This window comes from Galleria mellonella, unplaced genomic scaffold (genome assembly GCF_026898425.1).
Source record: "Galleria mellonella isolate WM207_F2 unplaced genomic scaffold, CSIRO_AGI_GalMel_v1 utg746, whole genome shotgun sequence".
Lineage (NCBI taxonomy): Eukaryota > Metazoa > Arthropoda > Insecta > Lepidoptera > Pyralidae > Galleria > Galleria mellonella.
This window is the reverse complement of record NW_026442148.1, coordinates 2,605,378-2,619,816: the sequence shown is the minus strand read 5'-3', so window position 1 is coordinate 2,619,816 and position 14,439 is coordinate 2,605,378. Positions and strand designations below refer to the sequence as shown.

The following is a 14,439-nucleotide window of genomic DNA, read 5'->3' as shown; positions in this document are numbered from 1 at the left end:
TTTAATTACTTATATTTTTGTATCAATAATTTCCTTTATTAAAATAGACTACTATGATATTATGTATTATCTATTTATGTATCAATGTTTTAAGTATGTGAGGTATTTTATAAAATTAGGGTATGATGAGACTGACATATCCTTATAGGATAAAAGCCTCTAAATAAAAAAGATAAAAAGAAATCCATTTTTATCGTAATGTGCGAGGGTCATTTGAAAAGTTCTTAGTCTAACATACTTAATGAAACCACACGATTTTGAGTTTATTTTCATTTTTCAACATACTCTCCTCCGAGCTCAAAACACTTTTTCCATCGACCCGGTAAGGCTTCGATACCAGTTTTAAAAAAATCTTCGTCTAACTCCTCAAAATACGCGTCCACGGCGGCTATGACCTCTTCATTTGTAAAAAAAATGTTTACCACCTAAAAATTTTTTAGCTTTGCTGTTCCCAAAGCTGTAAAAATTTTGTCTTTGTCAATCTTCGATCAAATAAAATTAAATCACAGATTTTTACTTTGTATTGATCAGTGGAAGCAGTCGAAGGCCGGCCACTACGGGGCTCATCTTGAATGGTCTCACGACCACGTTTAAACTCTGCCACACAGTTTTTAACAGTCGCATACGAAGGAGCGGACTCACCCAAAGTAGCAGACATGTCTTCATGTATAGCTTTTGGAGTTAAATCTTTCAAATTTAGTTACTTTATCACTGCACGATGTTTAACTTTATCCATTTTCAAAAATAGCTCTGACTTGACTAACGGTATCACGTGTAAACGAACAATGAGTTACTGTGAATAAACTAAACTGTGCATACTTGTTGCTAAATAATGTAACTACAAAATGAGGGTAGTTATAAAAAAAAACCAATGACTTTAACCATGTTAGGCTAAGAACTTTTTAAATGAGCCTCGTATATATTTAATACTATGCCCTGTGGCAGGGAACGCAGATAATTTGGTAACACCTTACACACTGTGATTTCCAGATCACCTTCAGCCAGATGAAGCATAACATGATTAGAATTAGAAGGAATGGAAGGGCACAATAAAAATAAATAAACAATGAAAATAAAAAATCATTTATTTAGTTTCTTACAAAATACAGCAATACAAACAGGTCGTCTTAACAAATGTGTCAAGGACTTATGAACAAGAAAAGGCGGGTAACAAAACAATTTCGAGCCTCTCATTTATGTGTTTATAACTTAACAAGATATTGCAATGTGGCAATTATCTGTCAATTTATCAAGAATAATTTCCTAATTTTTAATATTTTATTTTATTTATTTTTATTTATTTATTAAATATAAGAAATTTACAACAGCGAGTACGATGTGTCTGATTATTTAAAAAGCGTTCTGCTAGCGAACTATGACGTCATCATGTCACCTTCACCGTCCACTGCTCAACATAAGCCTCCCCCTTGGGGGGGTTTCGCCAGTAGTTGCCACGCTTGGCAGGCGGATGGGATTGGATCCTATATTGTATAATACAAATAAAGTATACTGCATATAAAGTATATAGCAACTGTAGCTAGGCTTTGGAGATGTTTTAATTTGTTAGACGAAATTGTTTTTGAAAATTGACAGGCAATTGAGACGTATTTGCACTTATTTATGAACTAGGCATTTGGTAATACGGATACCGATCCGGTATCTATATATTGGGCTCCTCTGGACATTGATGGCGGAGAAAAGCTCATCACCCATTTCGATATCGCCCATAACGGTCGGATATCTATTTTCGAACATGTTCAAAGTCTGTTATCCAATATTTTTGGATAACAGACTTTTAACATATTCGTTATTGGACCTGTATATAGATATTGTGACTAAACTATATAGACATTGCTATATATTAACCACGCCTATTAGGAACGGTCTTAAAACGGCGCGTTCAGCTGTTGAGTTAGTATTTCATACTAAAAGGGGAAAATTATATACATGTAAAAATTTATATGTACCTTTAAAATAATATGTACATACGCACAACGGCCCAAATGAGAGGCTAAGTGCGGAAAATGGAGTCCTATTTACATTACATTGAAATAATATGTAAATATGTGACCACAGACATGCATGGCAATAGACGGCGCAATCGATATGAGAACTGAGCGAGTCATTGCTAACAATAACTGCTGATATTTACCGGAACATTACAAAGTATTTTTTTTTTTCCACTAAACCCTTTCGTAACTAAAATCATTTCAGCAACACTAGACTACTGTAATGGCGGTGTTTTTCAACACTCTGAACTCCTTTCACACATTCAATCAATAATTATGCACCAAAAATCAGTCTGCAGAAGAATATAATACTAATAATATTTAAAACATAAAACAATAATGACGTTATAGCAAAAAATATTTGAATCGACATATTATAACCTACTTTTCATGTTTTTATTAAAATTAGAACTTTGCTTCTTCTATAATATTTCTATCATCGTCAGTAAATTTTTATATATATATATATATATATATATATATATATATATATATAATATGTATATATAACGCCATCTAGCGGTGAAACATTATTTGTTTTTAGTACTGTTTCATGACGATAGATGGCGTTGTAAATATAAAAATAACAAGATAAACATATAACAATTAACTTTGATAAAAAGATAAACCAAGATTGTTTAGTAAACATCAATTATAAAAAAAAAAAAATATAAACATATCGCTCTTATAATATGATCATGCACTGAGATTATTACTATTATTTACCATAATTTGTATGGAACATGACGCCAGCCATATAATTAAATAGGGTTCCAAAAAAACTGACTTCTATTATGGCATAACCAAATTGTTTTGCCGAAATAATCATTTTTAATTTAAAAAAAAAAAAAAAAAAACTAAACCACTGAACCGGTAAATAAATGCCAATCAAGATATGGTAACTAAGCACTAAACAAATATTACTTTCTTTCTAAAGTTATTACTTTATTATCTAATGTACTATATGTATTAGGGAATTAGAAAACCAAAGACAAAAGGCACAACTGTATTGGACGAAAATAACAAATGATTAATTAACAACCAAGATATAGTTGGCAGATGGAAAAGATATGTAGAAAAACTTTGTGACGGGCAAGACTTGTGTGAAGATAGAAAAAAAAACGGTATGCATTGGGATAACTTGGGACCACCAATATTAAGAGAAGAGTTTAATAAGGCTTTACTGTTAATACTGTATTTATAGGAAAGACAACGCATGAGGGACATCATGGGCGGCACAGTATACTCTGTATGTTATGAAATAGATCATTTCTAAGTATCGTCTAGGCACAAGATGAATATCACTTTAGATTTTAAGTTACACCTTCAGGAATACAACTGTGGAAACTGCATCCAATTTGATGCAATAGCTTTTACATGATATCGGAACAAACATACAGACAGACTTATTGATTGACTATATTGAGACCCAATATATAAATTTTCCTTAACCATCCCCCCCCTCACGTACAAACATCGCCTAGTGACAACTTTATTACGTTAGAAAAGTTAATGTACTAGACGGTAACATAAAAAAAAAAATTAGATAACACATCTGTGTTTTATGTATCTACATAAACACGAAAAAAAAAAACTTTCAAAATTAAAAGTTCCCGTTGAAATTTGTATACAAAAATGACGGATATTTACCGCAGTAAACTCTCTGTCTACACTATACAGTACTAACAAGGATGGGTGATACGGATACCGATCCAGTATCTATATATTGGGTTTCTCCGCCAGTGTATACCGTTAGCGCAGGCGGGGTTACCATTCCATTATCATCTATTAAAAAAAAACATTGTTAAGGCTTTTACAGTAAAACATAGTGTAACATATATATTTGGTAACATAGATAGATAGATAGATACTCTTTGTCGTTTCCTCCATAAGATTACAACAGTAAACTTATTATAAATATAAATAATTACATGAAATAATCACAGTGAGGAAACAATGGGCGACCTTATCGCTAAGAGCGATCTCTTGCAGGCAACCTTTGCATGGAGAGGAGTAATTATAAACATATATATTAGATATCGGCTACCTCTAGTACCAACATTATTAACAAAAGAATATTCTAGAATTCAGAGTCTGTACGGTCGTCCGTTACCGATCCCTATTATGGAACTCCGAACCCTGCCTCTGCCCCGACCATGGCTCTCGTTAACCTCATAAACCCCATGACTCTGTAAGTACCTACCCTCACCCGCACCGGTTTCCGCGACGGGATCTCTTCCCATAAAACAATCCATAGCGTCTATACCGAAACATCCTCCATTTTCCTGTGGAACTTGCATATATTCTTGTAAACTTGTAAATGAGTCTTCTAGAAACCCTTCGGGCGCTTGCATAAACGAGCCGGCTAGGAAGTCGTCTTGCATCTGGTACATGAGTTCGCGTTTCAGCCGACTATGGACCGTATGGTCGGGCGCGGAAGGACCAGTGTCGCGTGTGGGCCGCTCCTCGGTCGTCAAGTCGCACGGCTGCTCGCAGGCGGCGGCCGGTGGCTGCAAAATTATTACTAGACGATAAAACCCGTATTGAAACCAACTGCTGATCATAGGTCATCTCCATAAGGGGTATTCGCTTGTTGACAGTAGTTGCCACGCTTGGCAGGCGGGTTGGCAACTGCAGTTTTTTTTTAATGGATGATAATGGAATGGTAACCCCACCCGCGCTATCGGTATACACCGGCGGGGCACCAGTGAAGGATGATAGGCGAGGATGAAGCAGGTCAGTTAGCCCATCGTGACGAATTCAACAAGAATTGTTCACGATGGTTTCCAGGGAGAACCACGTGGAGGTTGACCTGATAAGGCATATTGCTAGCAATGGGGCTATCAAACTCCATTGCTAACAATCCCTTTCCCCTCCTGGCAACTGCAGTTAGGCTTTAGTTTTAAGAGGGACGCCCATCCCTCTACCATTTGATCCCTTGATCCCTTTACCATTTGAATACATACCTCTACTCACCAGAGGGAAACTTTGTACAAAAGTCGATTGTTTGGCTACCTCTGCCCCATTCGTGTTTCAACCGTAAAGCAGTTGTGTTTCGGTTTGAAGGGTGGGATATGGCGTGAATTTACTGGGTACAGAGGAATAACACCTGAGTCCTCAGGAATGGCAACGCATGGGGCGTACCATGGGCGAAACAGTATACTCTGTTATGTCCATGGTACTGCTCATGTCTACAGGCGACGGTTAACACATTCCATAAGGCGGGCCCTCAGCTTGTTTGCCATTCTAAATTGTATAAAAAAAAATAGTTTTAATTTTATTTTTTTATTTATTTATTTTTAGATAACTGGGATCCATTCTTGTTAGTAAGTGTACTTAAAAACTATGTTAATACTTAATTACTAATAATGATCTAGTCCTCTCGGAGAGCATTTTCACGAGAGGACTATCCAATTTATTAACAAACATGTTCAGGATACTGTTGCTACTCCCGCGTATTCGACGTAAAAACGAAGCTGTCTTTTTTCGCCAGACTGCGTCAAAACTATCTGTGCGAGCGTCGGCAAACATCGCTGAGGCGCTACAGAAGCGCGGAAGCCGCAACAGTAACCTGAAACTATTATTAAATTGGATACGCAAGGCATCGCAGGCCCCCCGAGTATACTGGAACCACTGACTCGCCGAATACAACGATGTACAATACGCTTTAAATAGTGTTATTTTTACTGCATCTGTACATCGCGCAAATCGGCGGGACAACATATTGGCTCGGACCGACAAAGCCCTACGCTCCCTCTCCATATCTACATCGTCTCTAAGGCTGGTGGTCACCAGGTGACCAAGGTATTTAAATTGATGCACTCTTCTAATTGGAACACTATCCAACATAATAGGAGGTATATATGTTGGACACCTGGTACCCGCCCTAAAGACCATGTACTCAGTTTTCTTTACATTGTATATCAAACCGTGTGAAATAGCATACTACTCGCACACAGCGAGCAGTTTTCTTAATGCACTGACCGAGGGAGCCAGCAACACCATGTCATCAGCATAGCTGAGGTTATTAATACTACGCACCGCTTCGCTCTCCCGCTCCCTGAGCTGCTGCAGCAGGTCCCTGAGCACGGCCGCCAGTGCTGCCACCCGGCGGCGGAGCTGTGCAGTAGTCAGCCATGTCGGTTGCGAGGGGTCCGGTACTGCGCATACAATTTAAAGTAAATAGAAGTAAAATAGGACACGAAAGTTTTGTGTAGGTTGGGTATATATATATATATATATATATATATATATATATATATATATATATATATGCAGGGCACTAGTGAGGGATGATGGGTGGTGAGGGTGAAACCTATCATCCCTCACTGGTGCCCCGCCAGTGTATACCGATAGCGCAGGCGGGGTTACCATTCCCTTATCACCTATTTAAAAAAAAAAACCCTTACGTATGTTTGTATCGACTACATTTTTTTTACAAACAGTTTACTTTTTAGTTGTCGTTTTTTTTAGTAATAGTATTATTAATTTATACACAATGGGGGAAGGCAAAGGAACTAAACCATACGGCCTGACCTTCAGTGTTTTTTTTTTATTTGCGGAGTAATTTTTTTTGAATAGTATACTAGTACCTGTGTGGAAGCGCAGCTCCAGCTGCGAGGAGTGCGGCGCCCGGTGCGCGGCGCGGGCGAACTCCGCGTACTCCGCCAGGGGGCGCTCGCGGCGCTACAACACACAATTTGACAACCGCATTGCTAGCAATATTAGCCTATTAGCTCGACCTCCACGTGGTTCCCCCTGGAAACCATCGTGAACAGTTCTTGATGAATTCGTCACGGTGGGCCAACTGACCTGCTTCATCCTCACCTATCATCCCTCACTGGTGCCCCGCCGGCGTATACCGTTAGCGCAGGCGGGGTTACCATTTCATTGTCATCCATTGAAAAAAATAAATAAAAAATACCGCTCCAACACCACGTATGCGTGGATATAAAATGCGTGTGCCATAGTAACACAAAATGGTCACAACTCAGTTTATTGCTTTGCCCTCAAAAGAGCAAAACACTAATATTCTGTTGTGGTCAAAAGTAAATAAGTAATAAGTCAGTTGGCCCACCATGATGGTTTCCAGGGGGAACCGCGTGGAGGTCGACCTTAGAGGGTATATTGCTAGCAATGGGGATATTAGACCTCATTACTAACAATCCCCTTTCCCCCCAAGAATTATGGGTTTTTTTGATGGGTGAAATGGTATGGTAACCCCGCCTGCACTAATGGGATACGCCGGCGGAGCACCAGTGAAGGGTGATAGATGAGAATGAAAACAGGCCAGTTAGCCCATCCTGATGAATTCATCAGGAATTAACCATGATAGTTTCCAAGGAGAATCGCGAGGAGGTCGACCTGGTTGGGTATATTGCTAGCAATGGGATTCTCAGTCTCCATTACTAACAATCCCTTTCCCTCCGGAATTATGGGTCATAATGATGATACAATGGAGAACTTTACGGTATACATATTTTTATATTTTGTACAATTTTGCTTTTTAAAACAGGACAAGATTTGCACTATGCCCATGTTAGCTTGTTTACCATTGTAAGTTATTGAAAAAAATATCTAAAAATGTGGACAGTACTAACATATTGCAACGAGCTGGGGAGGTCGGCCGGGGACACGCTGGCTTCTGCGGCGAGCAGGACGGATGCCGCTTCGCGAATTTCTTCTAAAAAAAAACATTTGCGGTTGGTCATATTATTTGAATTATATAAAATACTAGGCTTTAGCCGCGTCTTCGTCTGCACGACCGGTATAAAAAGTATCCTATACGAAGGGTATAGGATACTTTTTATACTTTATATATATATATATATATATATATATATATATATATATATATATGTATACATATATCCATCACATATAAGGTACCTGGGTCGAATATGGCCACCTTTAGGCTTCGTATTTTTTTGCATATACCATATGGTGTTTTTTTTAATGGGTAATAATGGAATGGTAACCCTGCTTACGCTATTGGGATACGCTGGCGGGGCACCAGTGATGGATGACAGGTGAGGATGAAAAGGCAGGTCAGTTAGTCCATCGTGACGAATGCGTGGAGGTCGACCTGATAGAGTGTATTGCTAGCAATGGGTCAATTAGATCCCATTACTAACAATCCCTTTCCCCCATTACCATATGGTGTTAGGGTAATCATTATTAGTAAAGTGTATTTATCTAGTGTTCTAGCTGTGAACAAAATAAATAGCAAACGTATTTACAATTGGAGTTATTTTTTTTTTTAAATAGAGAAAATGGCCATATTTACTTACGTTTATACCAAATATCATAGTGATTGGTCAAACCGTTGAGGCGCTATAAAGTGACAAACAAACAAACCCACTTTCGTATTTATAATATTATATATATGTGGCTATCCCCTTCAGTGCATCAGTGAAAGATCTAGGTATAATTATAGATAGTTCCCTTACTTGGCGGCCACAAATAGAATCTGTCAGCAGGAAAGTTTTCGGATCAGTATGCTCACTTCGTAGACTGCGTAATTTCCTTCCTACTGCTACCAAAATTGCGCTATCCCAATCTCTTTTACTTCCAATTCTTGATTATGCCGATACTTGTTATCTGGATCTTACGGAAGACCAGCTTAACAAACTTGAGCGTCTTCAAAATTTTTTTATCAGGTTTGTTTTCGGTCTTAGAAAATATGATCACATTTCCGAGTTTCGCACTAAGCTCAAGTGGCTTCCTATTCGTTTTCGACGGAATACTCATATTCTTTCACTGCTCCACAATACCCTTTTCAACTCTTCTTTCCCTCACTATCTGAAGGAGCGGTTTGAATTCCTGCATACCGTCCATTGTTTTAATCTTAGGTCTTCTGAGGGCCTTCAGCTGAAGATTCCGGTACATTTCTCTAATTTTTATGACAAATCATTTACGGTGCAAGCTGTACGGCTTTGGAATGCTTTACCAGTTTCCTTACGAAATATAAAATGTACGTGAACAGTATTTATATATATTTATGTATTTGTGTAGGCGTTTATGTCCATGTATGTATATGTATTTGTATATGTATGGTGTATGAATATATATATATGTATATGTGTATATATATATATATATGTATATGTGTGTGTAGGCGTATGTATATAAATATAATAATGAGTAGGGATAATATTTATATTATTATATGTATCACATCTCCCATATTTAGAACTAACAAAATTTTTCATCGTGCCTCCCACCAAACTGTTTATAATTACTCCTCTCCATCCAAAGGTTGCCTGCAAGAGATCGCTCTTAGCGATAAGGTCGTCCATTGTTTTCTCATTGTGATTATTTCTTGTAATTGTTTATATTTATAATAAGTTTACTATTGTAATCTTTTGGAGGAAACAATAAAGAGCATCTATCTATCTATCTATCTATATATTCTTTATTGCACTTAAACAATACATGCGACGATTAGTTGAACAACTTGTCAACAAGGGAGGACTTATCTCTGAGAGAGATCTCTTCCAGCCAACCCAGTGTGGTTAGAGAGAAAATAATTTAATTCGGGTAATCCAATGCAGGAAGGGTACCGGTGAAAATAATGTAAATACAACAAATACAAATTTTGAATAAATATATAAATAAATAAATACGTAAATAAAAAATATTAGTATGGATGTTTTTTTTTTATCCAACTTAGAATGGCAAACAAGCTGACGGCCCACCTGATAGAAAGTGGTAACCGTCGCCTATAGACATGAGCAGTACCATGGACATAACAGAGTATACTATTTCGCTCATGATACCCCCCATGCGTTGCCATTCCTGAGGACACAGGTGTTATTCCTCTGTACCCAGTAAATTCAATGTAATGTTAATGTTTAAAAGTGAATAAGTCATACCGTCTGGCCAGGCGTCGTCGGGTGGCGGCGTAGGCGGGCGGCGCCGGCCAGCCTCGGGATACTCCTGCCATGCAACAACACTTTATGGGAATGGCAAACAAGCTGACTGCCCCCGGCAAACATGGCTTTTTAATGGGTCATTGTCACCCATATATTAATATATTTAATGGGTCATATCAGCGCCATCTAGTTCAAAATAAGAAGATCTTAGACTACGGTTTTTTTTTTTACGGATGATAACGCCTGCGCTATCGGTATACACTAGCGGGGCACCAGTGAGATTATAGGTGAGGATGAAAGCAAGTTAGTTGGCCCATCCTGACGAATTCAACAAGATTTAATCACAGTGGTTTCCAGGGGGAACCACGTGGAGGTCGACCTGATAGGGTATATTACTAGCAATGGAGCCATTAAACCCTATCACTAACAATCCCTTTCCCCCAATCTTGACCTATGACCGCTAGACGACTCGTCTGCGCTATTGGTATACGCTGGCGGGGCACCAGTGAGGGATGGTAGGTGAGAATGAAAAGGCAGGTCAGTTGGCTCATTGTGATGCATCCCACAAGAATTAAGCGCGATAGTTTCCAGGAGGAACCGCGTGGATGTCAATCTGATAGGACATATTGTTAGTATTATGTATGGTTTTTTTTTTATGGGTGATAATGAAATAGTAACCCTAAAGCTCAGCTATATGGCGGCAGAAACCCATGTGGGACAGACACACACATGCAGACTTTTCTCTTTTGTAATTAAAAAATTAATTAATTAAATGTACTCTCTGTTATGAATATGAACAGCACCATGGACATGGTACTGCTCATGTCTATAGGCGACGGTCACCACTCTCCATCAGGCGGGCCGTCAGCTTATTAAAAATCATATAAAAACAACAACTGAAAGTTACCTGCGCAAATTCATTCCACATCTGCCCATTTTCATTCTCCAACCGTATATTTTCCTCGATAATAGAATTAAATCCATTCTCAGTTTCTGCCCAACGTTTAACAGCTGCCATATTACTATCTTCGGGCCAATTGACGTGCACCGTGGGACAATCGTGGGACACCTCTGCCTGACCTTCATTTGGATCCACAAGGTTGCTCGGAACTTTTTCCCATACTGCCCATTTGTCGAATTCCGACCATAGCCTTATATCTTTTGCTCGATATTTCTCAATTTCTGCCCGAACACGTTTGCCCTGACCGGCTCCCTCGTCATCTGTATTTTTGAATGGTACCCAGAGATCATCGCGACGTGTGTCAGATAAGTGACTGTTTGACGTGGCTGGCGGAGTTTCCTTTGCTGAAAATTAAATATATTCAGTACTAAGATGGTGCCTTACTTATTTTACATAAATTCATCACAAAAATCATTCCTCAGATTTTTGTGATGAACTCGATTTTTCATATATACCTACAATTAGTCATAAACCAAATTTGTTACGAATGTCATTCGTCACAAACGAGGTTCGTCATAAATTCAGTTCGTCACAAGTAGGGCTCCTAATAAGTATCAATAGTCACTAATAGAGGCTCGTCATAAAACAGTCCGTCACAAACGAGATTCGTCATAAATACAATTCGCCACTAATTTCTTAAAGAGTACTTACATGAAATTGTCTCCAAAACGGTATGTTCCACTGGCGGTGATTTCTCGACATTTTCTCCATTTTCCACATTGAATGTCTTGTTTAGAATTCTTTAAACAGCAGTGAAAATAATGGGGTTAATATAAAATTCAAATATAAATAAATATATATGCCCACGATTGTTTTTTTTTAATGGATGACCATCCCATCATGACAATATCCATGATAAATTTGTCATGATGGTTTCCAGGAGGAACTGCGTGGAGGTCGCCCTGACAGGGCATATTGATAGCAATGGGGACTAATCTGACCATTACTAACAATCTCTTCCCCTCTGTTGTTGACTTGTTGGCTATTTTGCTGTGATGGACTTAACACTTGACATATCCACATTTCACCAAGCATGTTAGAATTCAACATGGCAGTCTACCATCGTTGTTAGGACTCATTGATTTCTTATTGATATTTATTGTCTATGGAGAGACAATAGAAAATTTAGATTGAGACAGTTTGAATGAATTTACACTGACAGTACACAAGTCAGGGATGATAAGTGCGGATGAAGTCAGGTGCCATGTGGTCCCGACATAGAATAGGCCACCCATTCCTTTTCTGTTGGTGTCGTAAGAAGCAACTAAACATACTTAATGGTCAAGGAAGAGGCAGCAGTGTCTCTCTCTTAAAACACAACTAATATTTAGATATTAGTGTTAGCTTGTCAGGTTGGTTAGCAACTACAGCTAACTGTAGTTTTTTTTTTATGGGTGAGAATGGTTTGGTAACCCTGCCTGCGCTAACGGGATACGCTGGCGGAGCACCAGTGAAGGGTGATAGATGAGAATGAAAACAGGCCAGTTAGCCCATCATGATATATTACTAACAATGAGATACTCAGTCTTCATTACTAACAATCCCTTTCCACCCAGCTAACTGTAGCTGCTAACTAAACTGCTGAGCGTGGTGGCAACAACCCCCCCCTCCCCATGTGAGAGGCATTTGTATGTTACTCAGTTAAGCTTAAACGGCTCAACTAATTTAAATGAAACTTGGTACATAGGTAGGTATAACCCAACTTAACATATGTATAAAGAGAGGAAAGGGATTGTCAGTAATGTGGTCTCCTTGACCCATTGCTAGCAATACACCCTATCATGTTGACCTCTATAATATATGTCCATAGTACTGCTCATGTCTAAAGGTGACGGTTACCACTTTCCATCAGGTGGGCCGTCAGCTTGTTTACCATTCTAAGTTGTATAAAAAAAGTATATATATATAATTCTAGTGGAATTCATCATGATGGGCTACTGACCTGCCTTTTCATCTTCACTTGTCATTCCTCACTGGTGCTTTACTATTACAGTTCCATTAAAAAAAACCATATGTATATAGTGACTATATGACTAGCTTTTACCTACGACTTCTTCTGTATGACTGATATATTTACTAACTGGGTTAAAAAGAAGTCCATATTTTTCTCCATCTCATATAGTATGTGTATAACAAATTTCATAGTGATTGGTTAAACTGTTGTTAAGGGGGGAAAGGGATTGTTAATAGTGGGTCTTACAGCTCCATTGTCAGCAATATACCCTATCAGGTTCTGCAGCAATATATTAGTACCTCCACATGGTTCCCCCTGGAAACCATAATGATTAATTCTTTAATTCATCACAATAAGCTAACACTGGTGTCTCGGCGTATACTAATAGCGCGGGCGGGGTTACCATTCTATTACAAATTAAAAAAAAAAACCAAGTATAAATATAATAAGGATGCACATGAACCAAGTCGCAGGAAACAGGCAGTACCTAATAAAAACAGAACTTACTTAGTCGACTCGACTGGGCGCTCTTCATTACTTTTCTCCTTGTCTTCCGCACAAAACTTCCAGTTTTTCTTCTTTTTGTAGAATTCTAACCGATATATAGCAATTAATTCAGCTTTAGAGTTATTCGCGCACGAAGGCGCTGATGACGACATTCTGGTTTGAAGAGAATAGTACCTATTTTAATTTTTAATCTAAATAGTTCAATATTAATCGCTTCTAGTACCTATTTAGATAAATAGTAAGCGTTTCTAGGTAACTCAGTAAAGTTGAAGTTTTATTGTCTAAAATAAATACAAAAATGTGTTTCTTATTTGAATATTAGGCGGGTAGAAACTCTAATAAAAAAAAGTAAATGTTTTTGCTTTTTGTTTAGTTCACAAATATGTTTTACCGCGGTTGCAGACGGTGTTGCCAACTGGATAACATATTTTTTAACTAAATCAAATTTAAAAAGGGCCAGATCAGTGTTTCTCAAATTTTTTTGTGCCATGCCCTACTTGAACATTTCTAAAATTTTTATGCCCCCATACATAATTTTTCCTGACAAAGTTTACTAGACGACTCTAATCGCCCAGTTGATATTTTGTTAACGTCAAACGAAATTATACCTAATAAATACATACCTATTAAATTTGGCACCGATATCTACTCTTAGCATTGCGTTTAAATGGTCCGGAGTAAGAGGGTTAAAATCGTTTTGAGTCTATTTTTAATTACCCCCCTGTGGGGCGTGGACTTTACGTTGGGAAACACCGGGCTAGATTAATCCATTAACTATTAAATTACTATCTACCCGTCATTTCAAAACTATAGATTCATAGTTATACAAAAAGTAAAAAAGATTTAAAAATCAGGTTAAGCTTTTTAGAATGTTGGTACTACCCTTAAGAACTTTTAAAATTAGTTTTTGCATCAAAGATATATTTATTTCAGAAGATTTTAATTAAGGAATTGATTTATTTTGGTGCTACATTATGGCCAAATTTGGAGAAAAATAGCCAATCAAGCCATCTTGATTTGTTTATGATCTATGTGTCATGGCTAAAATGGTAGGTAATTATCAAAATAAGCTAATTAATTGTCAATGAATATTGTTAATGTGTCAATCAATTTTTCTGTCAATCAATCACATAA

General features: G+C 37.8%; 1 protein-coding gene across 1 annotated transcript; it reads right to left on the bottom strand.

Moving 5' to 3' along the window:
• Positions 1-1,086: 1,086 nt before the first annotated feature.
• LOC128202096 (uncharacterized) lies at positions 1,087-13,701 on the bottom strand. The gene is made up of 8 exons (XM_052901161.1): positions 13,306-13,701; positions 11,496-11,584; positions 10,791-11,188; positions 9,884-9,947; positions 7,610-7,692; positions 6,602-6,695; positions 6,051-6,169; positions 1,087-4,519 (listed from the first exon to the last, which is right to left on the bottom strand). The coding sequence occupies exons 1-8, from the start codon at positions 13,455-13,457 to the stop codon at positions 4,097-4,099; spliced, it is 1,422 nt and encodes a 473-aa protein (XP_052757121.1). The 5' UTR covers positions 13,458-13,701; the 3' UTR covers positions 1,087-4,096.
• Between the last annotated feature and the right edge of the window lie 738 nt (positions 13,702-14,439).